Source organism: Scyliorhinus canicula, chromosome 3, assembly GCF_902713615.1.
Source record: "Scyliorhinus canicula chromosome 3, sScyCan1.1, whole genome shotgun sequence".
Classification (NCBI taxonomy): domain Eukaryota; kingdom Metazoa; phylum Chordata; class Chondrichthyes; order Carcharhiniformes; family Scyliorhinidae; genus Scyliorhinus; species Scyliorhinus canicula.
Genome location: NC_052148.1, coordinates 16191504 through 16210685, shown reverse-complemented (window position 1 = coordinate 16210685; position 19182 = coordinate 16191504). Strand labels below are relative to the sequence as shown.

Below are 19182 nucleotides of genomic sequence, written 5' to 3'. Positions count from 1 at the left end.
ATACTATTGCCAGAGCACCTACTATTTCCTCCCTTGCCTTGCCTCACTCTGCCTCGCCCTGGAGATTTGTCTACTAAAAGCATGACCAGCCACTCAGAACCACCTCTTTGTGTATGTTAATTTATTTAATTTTATCACCGTCCTTCACCCTCCTGATGTTTATACCCACACCGGCCTTTTCCCCAGTGAACACTGACAGAAAGTATTCATTTAGAACCCTATTTACAACCTCCGGCTCCACACACAAATTACCACTGTGATCTTTAACTCTTCGTTATCCTTTTACCTTTAATGTACTTGTAACACTTAGGATTTTCCTCTATTACCTGCCACTATCCTTCTATTCCCATTTGGTTTTTTTCGCTCTCCTACTTTCCTTTTATAAGTTCCCTCTTGCACATTCTACACACCTTTTTGAGCTTCTGCTGTTTTGAGCCCTCTAACTGCCATAGCCTCCCTTTTTCTGTTTATCCAGTGCTGTATATCCCTTGATATTCGGGCTTCACTGGACTTGTTCGTCCCACCCTTTTTTTTTCTTTATTGGAACATGTTGGCCCTGTGCTCTCCCCATTTCCTCCTTGAATGCGTCCCACTGTTCTGTCACACATAGTGTCTGCTCCCGGTCCACTCTGGCCAAATCATCAAAATTGGCCTTGCTCCAGTTTAGAACTTTTAATTTCAGTCCTTTCCAAAACTTTTAATTTAGTCCTTTCCATAACAGTCTTGAATCTAACAGAGTTAATGATTGCAATCTGTGAAATGCCTGGCTTTTGTTACCTACAATTAAGTCCAGGACCGCCCCTCTCTTGTAGGACCTTCAATGTACTGGCTTAAAAAGTTCTCCTGGGCGCATTTTAAGAATTCCGCTCCCTCTAAACATTTCGCCCTATGTAACGTCACCATAGTTCCGGATGACCATAGGCTGCTTTCCTAGAGGGAGAGCTGACTGGTGGTGATTTAATCTGATGATGACCAACCTCGGGCGAGGGGCAAGGTTGAGAAGGCGGGCTTTTATAACTAACCTCAGCCGAGACAGGAATTGAACCCGTGCAGTTGGCCTCACTCTGCATCACAAACCAGCTGTCCAGCCAACTGAGCTAAATCTGGCCCTCACCCCATTGTCCTGTGACTACCCCAGTTAATGTTGGGGAAGTTGAAATCCCCCACTATCACTGCCCTATTACTTTACCCTTTTCTGAAATTTGCCGACATATCTGTTCTTCTATTTATGCCTTGAGTATTAGGGGGCCGATAAAACATCCCCAGTAATGTGATTGCTCGTTTTTAAGTTCTACCCATAAGGCTTCATTTGAAGATCCTTCTAAGATGTCAATTACAACACCCCCACTAGCTTGAAGATCCTATATCCTGGAATATTGAGCTGTCAATCCTGCCTCTCTCGACTCTTGTCTCAGTGACAGCAATGACTTTTGATACTTGCAAATGCACACATACAGCAATACAGCAAATGCACACAGCAATACCCTGCAATCGACAATATGATGATCACTTTTTTAAATTAATTTTTACAGGATGTGGACATTGCTGGCTTGGCCAACATTTATTGCCCATCCCTAGTTGCCCTTCAGAAGGCATTGGTGAACTGCCTTCTGGAGCCGTTGCAATCACTGAAGTGTAGGTACATTCACAGAGCTGTTAGGGAGGGAATTCCATGATTTTGACCCAGTGACAGTGAAGAAATGGTGATATATTTCCATGTCGGGGTGGTGGGTGACTTGGAGGGGAACCTCCAGGTTGTGGCATTCCCAGAAATCTTCTGTAATTTGTAGGTGTTGATTGAAGGATAAATTATTAGCCAGTACGTGGGGCGAACTGCTCTGCCTTTCTTCAGAATCATACCATGAAATCTTTTAGTTTCCCTTGACAGGGCAGATGGGGCCTCAGTTTAGCATGCCATCCGAAACGAATCCCTGTTCACACACCAACCTTAGCAGAAACTACTTTGGCGCGGTGCTAAAGTTGTCAACCTTGGCTCACTATCAGCTTTACTTTAGTGGTAGCCAGAAGGTCAGCCTTCACTTTCTTTTCTAAAGTTAGCGTGTAAATGTACTCTTAATTCCATCCAGGTGCCATAGCAAACCCTAAGCAGAGACAAAAGCACTGGTTATAAGGGATTGATAGGCAGGGAAGTGAGAAAATGGCTCAGTACCAAATTTCATTAGACATATTGAGTTAACACTTCCACCAAAATAATGAGAATTGATGCAGACTGTTTTATTCATGAAACAGGGATAACCTTGTTGGGACTCGGGCAGCCTGATGTAAATCTGCTTATTATTCACCCATTGCACATGGGATAAAATGTTGCGCATAATAAAACAATTTTATGGTCACCGTGGTCTGATTGATCAGCCGCAGTCAAGAGTTTATTGTGAGTGTATTAAGAAAATAATTCATTTTGTAACCATTATTGCTGCAAGATTAGGAGGTGAATTTAATTTGAATTTTGTATTCTTTTCCCTCATTCCCATGACGATTGTAGCCCGAGTGCGTGATTCTTTTGTTTGCACTTTTAAAAAAATTTGTGCTTTTAATCCCCTTCCACTTTCAAAAATGCCATCTATTAACTGTGGTACACGTTCCCTCAAGTGCCAGTAGCTTTCCACGAGTGTCCACTTATAGGTCTAGGCCTCTTGTCCAGCAGGCACTTACAGTGAGAAGGCCATCCTAGCTGATTCTAACCACTCCTTTATGGGCCTGTGGGCTGCCAAGCTACCGTTTGGTAGCTCCTGACCTGCCTTGTAAAACACGCTGAGTTTGTTATGTTGGTTAGCTTTAAATCATGATGCATGTAACACGTTTCAGATGGCATGCAACTGGTCATAGGGCCTGCCTGGCTTCATGATTTTGTGGCGTATCCAGTCCGCACAAGCAATGCCAGAACGAGGGACTTGCACTTGCGTTGATCTAGCCAGAGACTCCATAGACCCAGGGCCAGACACACTCTTACCAATCGGATGCCCAGAATTTCCAAATTGGTAAATTTGTGGGACCATTGTATTTACAGAGTTCTATTCCTTGCAAAGTGATCTGATCTGTATGCTGACTGTGTTTTTCTCTTTGGGTCCTGCAGCTCCTCCCTAGGAAAAGAGAAGGGGAAGCTTGTGCTACAGGTAAGATACTGAGTTGGGCTCTCTTAGTCATCTATTGTTGGACTTACCTTGAATTCGGTTCACACTTGCCAGTCACCCTCGTGCTCGCTGACCTACAATAGCCTGTGGTCTGGAATACACTGCTTGACAAGTATGATAGAGGCAGGTTCTGGCGAGGCTTTCAAAAGGGAATTCGACTGTTCTTCTCTGAAAAGGCAGAATGTGAAGGGTTATGGGGAAAAGTTGGGGAAATTTCACCAGGTGAACTGCTCATTCAGAGAGCCACACAGACACAACAGGCCACATAACCACCACCTGCGCTACAACAATCTGTGATTCTGAACTCTCTCACTTTTGCCCTCTGTTGCCTCGCCTCTCCCTGTCTCTGTAACCTCCTTCAGCCCTGCAGTCGTCTGAGATCGCTAGACTCCTCCAATTCTGGCCTCTTGTTCACCTTCTATCTTCTATTTGTATTACTTCACAACTGGTGGACGTACCTCCACCTATCTAGGCCCCAAACCTTTCTGCTGCTTTATCATTCTCTCTCTTCCTCCTTTTCTGATGCCCCCTTAAAACCTATTTTTTGAGCACCTGTCCCAATTTCTCCTTTATGAGGCTGAGTGTCAAATTTTCTGGCACTCCTGAAAAATGTGATTTGCCCACACTAAGGGCACAGTATAAATGCAAGTTGTTGCTGTACATTGGCAGCAGTAGCTGTACCAGTACCAGCTGCACTGCAGGTTAAATGAGCTTGAACCTGCAAGCTTTCTCATCATTGTGGCGCAGTGCTACATTTACCATCTGATCTCTCGACAAATGGCTAAGAATGTTTTGTGTGGCAATTTGTTTCTGTCCAACACTAGCAGTGTACACAGTTGGCAATAGCTCTGTGCAGTCCCATGCACTATGGCTGTGCTTTCCTAATGACCTAATTTGTGGGTAAGAGCACTCCCATCGTGCTGAGGAGAAATGTATACTCAGAAACTCCACTGTATAGTGGGTTACCCCAGAGAAGAGAGAGTGGGAAGAAAAATCAGCCTGGGTCACTGTTCACTGTCACTATCCTCAACTGTAGGGAAAGTGACATTGCTCAACGTTGACAAAACTCCTGATGCTCCTCCGCTGGAGAGATCAGTTGATTATTGGGATGTGGACAACACTGACAATATCTTCATAGTCATCCTGAGAAAGTGGCGGTGGATGTAGGTTGACGTCTTGACATTATTTGCCTTCGAACTGAGTGGCTTGCTGGGACATTATTTTCGGAGAGAATTAAGCGACTGGGCATTAGGGAAGCCAGATGAGGGTGAGAAGAGGGCATTCCCTTCCCCGAGGGCAGCAGTGAACCAGTCTGGATTTTTCCTAACTTCTTGCTGAATTGTTGAATTTATTTATGGTGGGATGTGGTCACTCAAACTTCAGCGTCAGAACTTTGAACATATCGATACCCATGACAGGGTGAGTGAGGGATGGGTGGGGAAGAGATTACTTAATCAGGTGGAGAATGGTTTTGCACAAGGGTCCTATATATAATCATACTCACTGCCAGGAGAATACTTCATTCAGCCTGTTTGCTCCTCGAACACAATTCCCAGATGCAGAAGGCCTTTTTCTGTGTGTCTGTTCTAATAGCCAGACCCTCAGTAAATCCAAAACATATTTAACACGAAGTAGATACAAAGCCTGCAGTTAATGTGAGGGCTCAAGGGTCACGAATCATTTCACATCGCTACACTGCAGCAGATGGGATCTATTGATTTTTTTTTTTTTCGCCCTGTGTTCTCAGATCATTGAAGTAAAATTCAATTATTCCTACTCTTGTCAGAAGGCAGTCTATGTACACCCTCCCTTCCCCAGAAGACACGTGCATAGAGTAAATAACATTGGAGTTGTTAAATCATGCAGCACAGTGTCAGGTGGAATTCAAACATCACCTGCTCCTTGTTGGCGAATATCGATGTTGTACAATGTCCGTTTCAAAACTTTTTGCTTCTCTCTTAAATCTGTAATCCAGTCACATGTTTTCAAGCTGTAAATTGATATTGCTGTGCTGCAAGCAATTTAAAAATAAAAAAAATCTTGGGCTTTGTATTTTTAACCCCCATCTCCCTCTTTTTTTTCTCTTGGTTTTGGATTTGGATTTATTGTAATGTGCACTGAGGTACAGTGCAAAGTACAGCCCAGGAAAATGTTCCATACAAGAAAGAGGGTCATACAATAAATACATAAATATCGGGTGAAGCATACGGAGTGCAGTGTTACTCAGTAAGGAAGATGCATGGAAAGATCAGTTCAGTCCATAAGAGGGTCATTCAGGAGTCCAGTAACAGTGAGGAAGAAACTGTTTTTCAATCTGTTAGTGCGTATTCTCAGACTTTTATATCTCCTGCCTGATGGAAGAAGATGGAATAGAGAATAACCCGGGTGGGAGGGGTCTTTGATTATGCTGCCTGTTTTCCCAAGGCAACAGGAGTTGTAGACAGAGTCAATGGATGGGAGGCGGGTTTGAGTGATAGACTGGGCTGTGTTCACAACTTTGTAGTTTCTTGGGTCGAGCGGTTGCCATACAAGGCTGTGAGTGATGCAGCCAGATAGGATGCTTTCTATGGTACATCTGTAAAACATTGGTAAGAGTCAGTGTGGACATGCCGAATTTCCTTAGTTTCCTGAGGAAGTATCGGCATTGTTGTGCTTTCTCGGTCGTAGCGTCGACGTGGGGGACCAGCAGACTGTTGGTGATGTGTACACCTAGGAATTTGAAGCTGTCAACCATCTCGACCTCGGCACCATTGATGTAGACAGAGGTGTGTACGATACTTTGCTTCCTGAAGTCAATGACAAGCTCTTTAGTTTTGCTGATGTTGAGGGATAGATTGTTTGTTGTTGTTACACCACTCCACTAGTATCTCATAATGTACAACGTAGGTTGACCTGTGGCCCAGTGGGTAGCACACTCCTCTCAAAGAAAGGTTGTGGTTCCGAGTTCTACTCTGGAAGCTTGAGCACCAGAAACCAGGTTGGCACAGCCATTTTAGCGCTGTTGGAGGCGTCTACTTTTGGATGATCGGATGCTCAACAGACTCCACAAAAGGTGTTGTTCATATATTGGCCATGGAAGTCAGAATCTGCTAAAAGTATGTAACAACAAAGTATGTAACAACTCAACTGCTGAATCAACTAGCCCTGAAAATAGATTACACTAGACTGTCTGATCCATACTCAGCTGTCGACAACAATGGAGAGCCCAGGGAGTTGCTGTGCCACGATGAGTAGGAGGGCCGTTGCAGTGAGCACAGAAGCCCACGGCACAGGCCTAGATTAAGTGGTCCTGGTGGTCGTAGCAATATTCAGTGAGACATTAAATTGAGGACTCGTCTATACCCTTTCAAGGAGAGGTAAGAGATCCCATGGCTCTACTGACCAATATTTATCCCTCATTAGATAACCTAGGCCAAACCACTGCCATTTTTGCTCTGCACAAATTGGCTGCTGCATTTTCCTCCATACTTGAGTAACTTTTGAAACGGTTAAGATTGTGAAGGGTGTTATATAAATGCAAGTTTTTTTTAATGTCTCAACTCTTTTTCTCTTGCTCTTGTCTGTATTTTTCACATAAGAACATATGAAATAGGAGTAGACTATACAGCCCGTCGAGCCACACCTGCTACTCAGTGTTGGCTGATCTTTTGCTTCCCATCCACTTTCCTGTCTGCTCCCCTTTTATTTAATTCCATGAAAGATAAAATGTTTATTGATCTCAGCCGTAAATATACTCTGGGCTAATCAATTCTAAAGATTTACAATGCTTGCACTTTCTTGCATCAAGCAAACCTGACTGGAAAGTGCTGTGAGATGTTAAAACACTATCTAAATGCAAGTCTTCATTTTTATTTTCCTCAGTATTTCTTTCTATTCCACTCATGCTACTGCGCACTCCCTCTTGCCCACCCTCTCGTGCCCACGTGTTCTTGTGCTCCCTTGTGTACTCCTCTACATGACTTTGCCCACCCACCTTCGCTGGAACAAGATTGGTGAACTTTTACAGCAGAGAAGGCTGTTGTTTGGCTCACAGTACCTCCTTAGTCCCATTCCCTCCATACTTTTAAAACACCAAAGCAATTGTGGGCTTTACTATTTGAGAAAGACTGGAAGGGCACGTTTGTTGGTTAGATAGTATGGGGTTGGGGGGCGGGGGGGAAAATCGGTCTAGGTTCATACTGCCATGCTCCATCTACTCGGTCACGTATGAAGAATGGTATCGAAAGAGTTCTTGGGGACGACCAATACTCCCAACTGTTTAAAGGCAACAAAATCGCGAAAGCAAAGTATAACATGACCAGAATGATTTGGGGCGTGATCGAAAGGCCACACTGTGCCTGAAAAGCTGCACGCTTCAGGGTAGCATGGCCGATAGAAGTGGGGAGACCCGCTCCCACGATCTACCCGGCTTGAAACGACGTACGAGATCTAACGTGATCTCCCAAGACGTTGCAATGTAAATCCCGTCCATTCTGGCCAGGATTATTTTTTGGCAAATCTACATATTAAAGCAAAACAGCTAGTCTCATTTTAATGTGCAGTTTTCCGAGGCTTTGGGCTCTATCCCCTTTGCCTCAGAGATCTCAGACGAGCACTGTTCAGTGCTGGTCTCCACAAAATGCGGCCAGGTGGAATGGCACTCATGAGAGATCTCCCAGGGGATCATGTGCTTGCCCTCTGGGCTTGGTGCTCCCCTGGCACTGGTGCCACCTGGGCACCCTAGCAGTGCCTTCTGGGTCTCAGGATGGTATTGGTATTTAATGCATGGTAGGGATAAGGCCCTGCATAGGTGTTGGGGGGCATGTGGGGCTCGCAGACCCTTCCATAGTGCTTTGCACTATGGATAGGGCGTTCTGTTTGGAGGCTCCAGAGATCAGGAGGCCAGAGTTTCGCAAGTGGAGCTCCTCGGTACACAAAACGGGGCTATGTTCAGCCTCAGCCACGTGTTCCCCGCTGAGGCTCCTATCTAACCAGGGTACTGTTTTATAGCGTTGTGTTTCCTGGCTGCAAGCATCAGGAAACACGTGGCTAAGCATCTTCACTATGGGACTTTGTTCCCATTTAGTTAAATCCCACCCGTAATGTATTTTGCGAATGTGCACTGTTGCCCTTTCACAAGAATATATATTTTTTTCTAATTTTGACGGTGATGCCTGCTTTCCTGAGGTACTATTTCTTAGCTGAGTCCCAAGTACTTCATCAAAATACACACCAGTCTAATGGTCCCTGTTGATTTGCTGTGTGCCCCTGGAAAGACATCCCGGCTCACATTCTGCCTCCCATTTTATGTATGTGTGCATGTGACTGAATGGCGAAGAAGCCTTGACAATGCCTGGGAATGCAGAAGGTGTATTTACGAATTTGGGGTGGTACATAGTTCTTCAGATCTCCCAATTTTAACATTGTGTGTATCTTTTCCCCAGCATCTCCCAGTTCCATCTTAAAGTTCTCACAAGAGGCGGAGCTGCCTCCCATACTAGGGTCTGCTTATAAGTACGCCTTCATACAGCAGAGAGATGCATTGCACCGGTGTTGTGTTTGGGGTCCATTGCTAGTTTCACAGAGGCAAATGGTCAAGTGCTACTCTGCATAAGTGTTAACAGAGCTTTACAAGGGACTTTAGCAGTGATTGGAGTAAAATACACCCCTATGCCGCTGTGATCAGGGATACCCATAAAGTGCTGCGTAGAAGTGACATGGTACTCGACTCTTTCATGCTGATAACCCCTTGCTTGAGATTTGGGATAGGGTCAATGCTTGGACTTGTCCAGCTGCATCTCCAGTATCATAGCACGGCCTGAGGAATTGGAGCCCCTGCATATTTTCCCCTTCCTTTACCCTAAACCAATGGGTCCATTTGGAACAACAACCCATTAGAACACCGCTATGTGATCAAACCATTGACTGTATGGCTTTACTGGGTTTGAATCCCTGACAGATTTTGTTTTTGAATAGAAAGGTTCAGGAGTGCTTTTGTCTTTATATTTTACATGTGTAAAATATTTCTGTGTAAAATATTGCCTAAACATATTTTAAAAATCTGACACTTGCAGCAAAAGTACGTCCGGTGTTCAGTCCGAGCAGAGATCAGGCACTTGAGGAGAGTTCTTTGCCACAGAATTAATGTGCTGGATCAGCAACAGGTAAGCTGGGGAGGGCTGGCAATTAATTTGTTTGTTTCTTCACAAGCTTTCTGAAAATTTAATGGAGTTTCTTTTTGCAGGTGCAGATACTATTTGACAATGAGCCTCTGCCAGAACACATGACCATGAAACAGCTCTGGCTCTTGAGATGGTATGGCAAGGTGGGTAATCAATATTCGGGTCGCTAGATAAATATGTAGCATGGTAAGGACATGAGAGATAGGAGTGGAAGGATCTGTAAGGGTAGATGGATACTCATGGGCAGCACGGTAGCACAAGTGGATAGCACTGTGGCTTCACAGCGTCGGGGTCCCAGGTTCGATTCCCCGCTGGGTCACTGTCTGTGCGGAGTCTGCGCGTTCTCCCTGTGTCTGCTTGGGTTTCCTCCGGGTGCTCCGGTTTTGTCCCACTGTCCAAACACGTGCAGGTTAGGTGGATTGGCCATGATAAATTGCCCTTAGTGACCAAAAAGGTTAGGAGGGTTACGGGAATAGGGTAGAAGTGAGGGCTTAAGTGGGTCGGTGTAGACTCGAGGGGCTGAATGGCCTTCTGCACTATGTTCTATAAACAGGTCAGTTGTAAAAACTATGCAATATGTAAGTAAAATTTTCCTCCTCGTTTTTTACTCAGTTTATCAAAACCTGAAACACAGAAGGAGGCTATTCAGCCCATTGTGTGTTACCTGGCATAAAATAGCAGTCCAATAAGCCACATCCACTCCCTTTCTCCATAGTTACTATTAAATCTGCTTCATCGACTACTATAGGTGGAGATTGTAAAAAATAAATGCTGAATAAAATTATATTTTGTCATCTTTCTCTGGTTCTTTCAATTTTAAATCTGTGTCATCTAGTTACTGTCCCTCCTTCCAGTGGAATTAGTTTCTCCTCCTGCAAAGGGGATTAAAGTATGGGGAGGGGGGGGTGGGGATTAAGCTATTGAGTTGGATGATTAGCCATGATAACGAATGGTGGATCAGGCTCAAAGCGCTGCATGGCCTCCTCCTGTTCCTATTTTTTATGTTCCTATTTATTATTTTTTGTAATTTTGAATGCATCAATTAAATATCCCCAGAACTCCCACCCCCCGCATCAATTAAATATCCCCAGAACTCCCACCCCACCGGCTCTAAGGACAACAACCCAGCGCCTCTAGTCTCTCCTGTAGTTCCCCATACCTGCTCATTTTACTCTGCACACATAACAAATTGACATGCAGTCCAGACATAAAGTAAAGCAATCTGTCTGAAAGCAGCATTAGCAAAATACACAGTAACATCACAAATTTAAAAATGATTCCTGCTGCAGGTTTGAAGAGAAAATAGTCTTAAAAATAATTTAACTCCCCATCTCAGCTGAGACCAGTACGATTCCTTGGTGCATCATTCAAGTGGTCATTCTTCTGACTGAGTTACTTTTTGTGGGAGTGGGGATCAGCAGAAATTGTCCTTGTTGTCACATGTGTTAGCAAGAGAAGTGGAATTCAGAGATACTCCCTTCCCTATCTACCCACATGCTGTCTTGCCTTGGCTGTTTCCCCATAACCTTTCATCCCGCTACCATAACCGTTCATTCCACTACTAATTTAAAAACCTGTCTATCTCCTCAAATTTGTTTAGTCTTCCGGCATCCATTGCAGTCTGGTATAGAGAAGGTCACAGATTCACAACCCTTTGAAATTCCTTCTCGTTTCTGTTTTAAGTCTGCCACCCTTTAGCTTAAAACTATGGCCTCTTGTTGAAACCATTGAATTTACAGTGCGGAAGGAGGCCATTCGGCCAACGAGTCTCCACCAGCCCTTGAAAGAGCACCCTACTTAAGCCCACGTTTCCACCTCATCCCAGTACCTAACCTCTGGACAGTTAGGGGTACTTTAGTGTGGCCAATCCACCTAACTTGCACATCTTTGGACTGTGGGAGGAAACTGGAGCACCCGGAGGTAACCCACACAGACATGGGGAGAAAGTGCAAATTCCACACACCCAGTCATCTGAGGCTGGAATTGAACTTGGGTCCCTGGCGATGTGAGGCAGCAGTGCTAACCACTGTGTTGCCCGGCCACTGTTACCCAACAATGGTAAACATCTGCTCTACGCCTACCCTGCTAATCCCCCTTAGCATCTTGTATAGTGACGTTGGTTGAGGGATTCCTATTGACCGGGATAGCGGTGAGAACACCCCCACCCCCCCCCCCCCCCCCTCTCCCTTTTGAAATGGCAGCATGGGATCTTTTACATCCATCTTGGGGAACAGATAGGGCCTCTGTTTGAAATGAAAATCGCTTATTGTCACAAGTAGGCTTCAAATGAAGTTACTGTGAAAAGCCCCTAGTCGCCACATTCCTGCGCCTGTTCGGGAGGCTGGTACGGGAATTGAACCGTGCTGCTGGCCTGCCTTGGTCTGCTTTAAAAGCCAGCTATTTAGCCCTGTGCTAAACCAGCCCCTGTTCACCATGTCCTCTGAAAGACAGCACCTCCAACAGTGCAGCACTCCCAGCACTGCCATGGTACACAGTTTGGATTTTTTGGCGTAAGCTTGAGCCCATAACCATCTAAACCAGTGATAGGCAACCTCAGAGAATGAGTGGGCCGTGTGAATGATCCCCTTCGTCTTAGTGGGCTGCAAGATCGAAATTGGTCTTGTTCACAAACTTTGACTTGAATAAGATTGAATGCATTTAATCCGAATTAAGATATAGAAAATGCTTAATCATATTAATAGAACTGTAATCAACTTCAAGTGGTAATTGGCGGCACGGTAGCACAGTGGATAGCATTGTTGCTTCACAGCGGCAGAGTCCTAGGTTCAATTCCTGGCTTGGGTCACCATCTGTGCGGCATCTGCACGTTCTCCTTGTGTCTGAGTGGGTTTCATCCGGTTGCTCTGGTTTCCTCCCACAAGTCCCGAAAGACGTGCTGTTAGGTCAATTGGACATTCTGAATTCTCCCTCAGGTTGCGACTAGGGGCTTTTCTCAGTAACTTCATTGCGGTGTTAATGTAAGCCTACTTGTGACAATAAATATTATTATTATAAAACAAAAAAGACATATTTATGCTTGATTGGATGCCGAGGGAGTGCTCGGCTCTCTATCACTGTTGTGTGCAATTACCATGCAGCTCACTTCATGTGATCTTTCTTTACGTACGTATCACTTCAGACATTGAATAGGAAAAAAGCTACACAGATGGGCAACAGACAACAAAATGACTTGTGGGCCGAACTCGGAACCCCGATGGGCCAAATGTTGCTCACCACTGGTCTTAACTCAGAGTCAGGTTCCCAACTTTGACAATTTACCCCCCTCGAGCCACTTTTAACAGTGCATTGTGCCAAGCCAGTTGGCAGATGACGGATCAGTCTATAAGTAGGGAGAGTGCCCGAGGGCAAAGTGATAGAGATTAGGGGAGATTTTTATTCATTCATGGAATGTGGGGAAAGCTGGCTGTACCAAAATTTATTGACCATTCCTGAGGGCAAGTCCACAGAATCAGCTACAATGCTGAGATGACATGCAGTCCGTGGTAAAAGTAACTCAAATAGGAATCACATGTCCATGGTAAAGCAATTCACAGCAAAAATACAGCGTAACATCACCAGATTAGGGAGAGTTCCAGAGTGTGGGGAACGATGGTTGAAGTGTGCACTTCATCATGCTCTGTAATGACTACCCAATTTTTGAATCCATTTACAGCATATGTTGAGAAGCCGGGATAGTGACATTGATGAATAGCTTTAGAAGTCAGATTTTCTGTTGTTCGCTATTACTCACATGAGGCTGAGTTTTCGGAGCAATGCAACTTCTGCAAATGCACTTTCTCTACGACTGGTTGGGGTTGGGGGGGGGGGGGGGGGGGGGGTTGTAGTGGGAAAGTGGGATAACTTGCCCTTGTGAACTGGCACCATATTACAAAAGGACTCTCACCAGAAATTGTGTAACCCCCTGCAGCTGCTCGCTATTCTCTTTAGTCGGAACGGGAATCCCTTGGTTTCTATGGGGGCTCGTGATGCCGGGGGTTTTAAAAGCTTCCAGTCTGTTGTCATCCTGCCATAATCTTCACCTTCAACAATTGCAGTTTGTTCCTTTGACAAAGACTTTTGTCCAGGTGCTCACAACAGCATTATCTGACAAAATGTAGCACTGAGCCATATGAAGAGACCCTGCACCCGTGTGTCAATCTATATATTGTGTCCAAGTCTTTGGAGTGGGGCTCTAACCCACACTTTTCTACCCAGGTGAACATTGAGCGTTGGCAGCCATTGAAAAGAGAATTAAAAGAGACAGACAGCTCGAGTATCCTGTGAATGGCTATGAAACAGTCCAGGGGCCAGTAACTTTCTCCCCACATTAATGTTATACAGGCTTAGTGCTTGTTGGATTGAGGATAGCACATGATTATGTATTGAGTCTCATTCCAAGACGAACACACAAAGCTTGCACACCAGCCCAGTACTGAGGGAGTGCTGCATTGTTAGAGGTACCACCCTTCAGGTGAGAGGCTGCATTCTCCCGTCCCCTAGCCTTGTGTTTCTCGGCAGTGGGGGGAGGGGGTGTGCCATTTCCTGGTGCGAGTGTGTCTATTGTCAGTGAGATTTCCCATTGAACCACCCCACACAGCTGGGAAACCCGCGAGTGGAGGTATGCAGCTGGGAAACCCGCGAGTGGAGGTATGCAGCTGGGAAACCCGCGAGTGGAGGTATGCTGCTGGTGGCAGGACCAGAGAATCCTGCCACCAGCAAACAGCCAGAGAAATGCCAAACAAGGGGCTCTGTCGGCCCCCTCGTGTAGATATAATATATGCCACACAGGACTGGGGGGAAAAAAGTGGAGAGGTATGTCCTGGTCAATAATTATCCCTCAATCAACATCACAGAAACAGATTATCCGATCATTATTACATTGATTACTATGTGCAAATTGGCTGTTGCGTTTACAACATTACAACAGTGAATTCATGTCATACTTAATTGGCTGCAGAGTGCTTTGAGATCTTGGGTGGTTGTGAAAAATGCTATATAAATGCAATGCTAGGATTGGTTGAAATAGAAGATGAAGCATGATCTTATTGAATGGTGGAACAGGCTTTAGGGGCCTTACAGCCCAGCCTTGTTACCATTTCCTTTGTTGTTATATGATGGCGAGAATTGTTTAACCTCACTTCCTACTTTTGCCTTCAGCCGACACCGATGATCCTCCAGTATAGCGTGAAGGAGAAACGAGGAAGGTGAAAGCCTGAGGCGGACGAACGACTCACCTGGCATGTTCTTTAAAAGAAAAAGAAACTGGCACGCTGAGCAAGCCAGGGGTGGGAACCATTAATACCTACCTCCAACTGTACAGCCTGTGTATCGCCAACTACTGAATAGACAAGTGTCCAACCAGCTTGGTTCTGCTTTAAAGCAATCTGTTCTGTGTAGTCTGGTGGCAGTTTGTGAAAGAACCAGGCACTCTGCCATTATTGGCTCTCTTGTCTTTCCCCCCCCCTCAATCTTCTGCAGGTGTTAAGTCTTGTTGGTCATTTAGTTCCCCCCCCCCCCCCCCCCAATCAGCATGGAAAAGACTGTTGGCTGGCCTTTTCAAAAGTGGAGGGTATTTAAAGCTGAACTTGTTTTCGCTCTTGCCCATCTGCCCCTCCCAAAAACACACACATGCAGATGTTTCAACTCCTGCCTGTGCCAAAAACCTAGCTATTCCTACACCAGGATGTTGAAGGCAACCCCGGGCTCCACCAAGTCGGAACAGTTAATTCAAGATGGGGCTGGGTGAAACCTGGAGCCTTACCTGTAGGTGCTTTGGTGCAAAACCGCCGAGGAGAGCTTGCCCTGGCTGCCAGTAATATAAGTTAAATAGCTTGTCTGCTTATTTATTTCCTTTTTTTTTCTGGTGGGATATTTAGAGTGCCAGAAACTTTCAGCGATATTTGCACTAACAGAATGGCTTTTTAAATAATGCACTATGAAATGATAACTGCATTCATGTGTACCGAGCAAGTATTGAAGCCAACAGCATTCTGTTAAAGGGAGAGTGTTTTCTATATTATTTAAAGCCCCTTGTAGTTGGTATCAGCCACAGGTGGAAATTGAAACCTATTTCTTTTGCCGCTGATGCAGTTAATTTTCAGTGATGTAACCTCGATAGTTTCCTCTACTTCAAAATATTCCTTTGTTTTTTTAAGGGTATTGAAGAATAAATGTTTTTCAACTTGTGTAAGATTTGTTTTGTACGGTTCTGTACTTTCAGTTCCTTAAAGCATTCAGTGCCTCCGTGTAAATTGCAAAATGAAAATTATATTGACATTGGAATCTAAACAAATGGCATTTTTGAGGGTTTTTTTTCCTCCAACCTGAATTTCTTCCTCCTTTATTCCTTAACCCAAATGGGATGGGCATTGACTCCAACTAGGTTAAGGTTATTCCTTAACTCAAATGGGATGGGCATTGACTCCAACTAGGTTAAGGTTATTCCTTAACCCAAATGGGATGGGCATTGACTCCAACTAGGTTAAGGCACATTACCCTAGTTTCTATTCTTCATGGGTATGCCAGGGAGATGCGCTAAACAGGAGATGGGATCCTCTGGAATATACATTGACCAATAAAATGACATGAACAGGTGCAGCAACTCATCAAAAAGGTGAATTGAACGCTGGTCTTTTTATGCAGAGGACTTTAATACAAATGGTCATGCTTCATCACATGAATGTGGCAGTTCAAGAAGGCAGCTTGCCACATCTTAAAGAGCAATTGGGAATGGAGAATAAATGCTGACAACCCGATGAATGAATTTTGTTTTAAAAAACAGCAATTATTCTGTGACCTTTTGCATGAAGCTTTGGGACAATTTGTCAGCGGCTTTTTATCATTGATCTGTATCCTTCTGGCCCTGGATTAAAGTACATTTAGATTCATTTATCCATCACATTTGGGAGAGGAGGGTTGTACGTCCCATCATTTGGGCCTAGATGGTTGATGGCAAAGCTGCCTATTGTGGAGTGACAGAAAGCGGAGGTAGGAGAATAATGACAGGAACAGGCTGTTTAGCCCCTTGAGCCTGATCTTGCATTTGTTTGGGTAACCTGCGACCTAACAATGTACTTGCCCCATGGCATTTACATTTTCTTTAGCTGAAGGTATTATCTATCTCCATGTAAAAATCAAATTCCATTTGCAAACTAAAACCAATTGCCTATTTCCTTATCCATTCTCCTTTTATATCTTGTTCAAATGGTAGAATGATTCAGCATAGAAGGAGGCCATTTGGCTATCCATGCTCACTTCTGGATGAGCAAGTCACCCATCCCACTTACCTGGTGTTTCCCATTACCTGCTGTTTTTTCTCTTCTGTCCAGTTTCTTATCAAATTAGCGAAGATTCAGTCTGACTCCACCACACTAATCATGCCTCATCTTGCCTTTGCTTCTGCCAAACTCTTTAACCTGTGTTTTTGGTTTCTAATCATTCCGTCACTGAAGAGTTTCTGCCTTGATCCCTCATGATTTTGAGCACCTTTGAGGACAATATATCTGCAGAAACAAAGCCCCTCACCCCCTCATCTCTAAAGCCTTCATTATCCTTCCTAAAGTATAGTGCACATATTTGGACCTCACGACCCAGTGTTTTATAAATAAGAGTTCATCGTACCTTCCTCGCTTTATACTCTACCCGGTGGGGCGGGAGGGGTCCCGGTGGGATGGAGTGGCGTGAACCACTCCGGCGTCGGGCCGCCCCAAAGGTGCGGATTTCTCCGCACCTTTAGGGGCCAAGCCCTAACCTTGAGGGGCTAGGCCCGCGCCGGAGTGGTTGGCGCCTCGCCGGCCAGCGTGGAAGGCCTTTGGCGCCACGCCAGCAAGGCCGAAGGGACTTCAGCCGGCGGAAGTCCGCGCATGCGCCGGAGCATCAGCGGCTGTTGACGTCATCCCCGCACATGCGCAGGGGAGGGGGTGACTTTCCGCGTCTTCCATCGTGAAGACTATGGCCAACGCGGAAGGAAAAGAGTGCCCCAAGGCACAGGCCCGCCCGCCGATCGGTGCGCCCCGATCGCGGGCCAAGCCACCGTGGGGGCACCCCCCGGGGCCAGATCGCCCCCCCCCCCCCACCCAGGACCCCGGAGTCTGCCCGCGCCACCTGGTCCTTTTAAAAATGCCTTTTTAATCATTCCCTTAGCCTCTCCGTCAACCTCAACAATTTGTGCACAATATACCCTTGGGTCGCTCAGTTCCAGCACTCTTTGTACCCTTTATTTTATACTGCTTCTGCTCATTTCCCTGGCCAAAATGCATCACTTCACTGCATTAAATTTAATCTGCCATATGTTATTTCATCAGCCTGTCTACGTCCTGTACTCTCTCGAGACGCTATCGGGAGGAGATAGACACTTTCTGCAGCAGGAGTAAAAATTCAGACTTGTGTTTCCTGCCTATTGCCAGGATTTTAGACATCTGCTGAGGGCTGGAGAACCGTTGGGGGGGGGGGGGTGGGGAGATCCAGTTGTTATGATACAAGTTGGTACCAATGACAAACGTAGAATAAGGAGTTTCTGTGGAGAGAGGATGAGGAGCTAGGAACTAAAATGCAGAACCTCGAAGGTTATAATCGCTGGATTACTACATGAGCCACATGCAATTTGGAATACGATACATACAATTAGAGAGATGAATATACAGCTCTAGTGTGGGAGAGGTGGGGAAAGCTAGGGTTGTACCATTGGGACAGTCTACACCTGAACCACGCTGGGATGTGTTCTTGCAAGCTGCATAACTAGAAGTCTTACAACACCAGGTTAAAGTCCAACAGGTTTGTTTGAAATCACTGGCTTTCAGAGTGCAGCTCCCTCATCAGATCAGTGAATGCGATAGCGAGGGGGGGAGGGGGCGAGGGATCACAGGAAGGACAGAGTGCAAGTCTAAGAGTAAATAAACAGATCAGGCTAGAGGTTTCAAAAATAATAAAACTTCAGGCTCTGTATCTGAATGGACATAGTATTTGAAACCAAACCGATGAATGGGTAGTGCAAATGCAAGTACAACCTAATGATCATTACAAAGACATGGTTGCAGGATGACATGGATTGGGTATGTGACTTTTAGGAAGGAAGTTGGGAAAAGGTGGCGGAGTGGCTCTGTTAATTAAAGACATATTAGCACCTTTGACAAGGATGAACCAATTTCGGGAAACCAGGATAGAGGAGAGGCTTGGGTAGAGATGAATGACGATAAAGGCAATAAGTCACTTGTAGAAATGGTGTATAAGCTCCCGAACAGCAATCGCTCAGTAGGACAAAAGAAATAATGGGAGCTTGTCAGAAAGGTATGACAAGATAGTCAGCATAGCTTTGTGAGGGGCAGGTCATGCCTCACAAGCCTCATTGAATTCTTTGAGGATGTGCCGAGACACATTGATGAAGATCGGACAGTGGATCATAGAATTAACAGTGCAGAAATAGGCCCTTCGGCCCATCGAGTCTGCACCGCCTCTTGGAAAGTGTACCCTACCTAAGCCCACACCTCCACCCTATCCCCGTAACCCCACATCACCTTTTTGGACATTAAGGGCAATTTATCATGGCCAATTCACCTAACCAGCACATCTTTGAATTGGGAGGAAACCGGAGCACCCGGAGGAAACCCACGCACACACGGGGAGAACGTGCAGACTCCACACAGATAGTGACCCAGCCGGGAATCGAACCTGGGACCCTGGAGCTGTGAAGTAACTGTGCTATCCACTGTGCTATCGTGCTGTCCCACGGATGCGGTATATACGGATTTCAGTAAGGCATTTGATAAGGTTCACCATGGTAGGCTCATTCAGAAAGTCAAGGCGCATGGGGTACAAGGAAATTTGGCTGTCTGGATACAGAATTGGCTGGCCGAGAGAAGACAGCAAGTGGT

The 19182-nt window shown here is 45.4% G+C and overlaps 1 protein-coding gene across 2 annotated transcripts in view; it reads left to right on the top strand.

Moving 5' to 3' along the window:
- pcgf1 (polycomb group ring finger 1) overlaps nucleotides 1–15605 on the top strand; it is a 70602-nt gene extending 54997 nt beyond the window's left edge. For both annotated transcript variants that reach the window (XM_038793176.1, XM_038793177.1), the window contains exons 6-9: nucleotides 3095–3134; nucleotides 9206–9295; nucleotides 9376–9456; nucleotides 14471–15605. In XM_038793176.1, the coding sequence (XP_038649104.1) occupies nucleotides 3095–3134; nucleotides 9206–9295; nucleotides 9376–9456; nucleotides 14471–14521 (262 nt within the window). In that variant the 3' untranslated portion in view covers nucleotides 14522–15605. The remainder of the gene's footprint in view (nucleotides 1–3094; nucleotides 3135–9205; nucleotides 9296–9375; nucleotides 9457–14470) is intronic.
- The last annotated feature ends 3577 nt before the right edge of the window (nucleotides 15606–19182 follow it).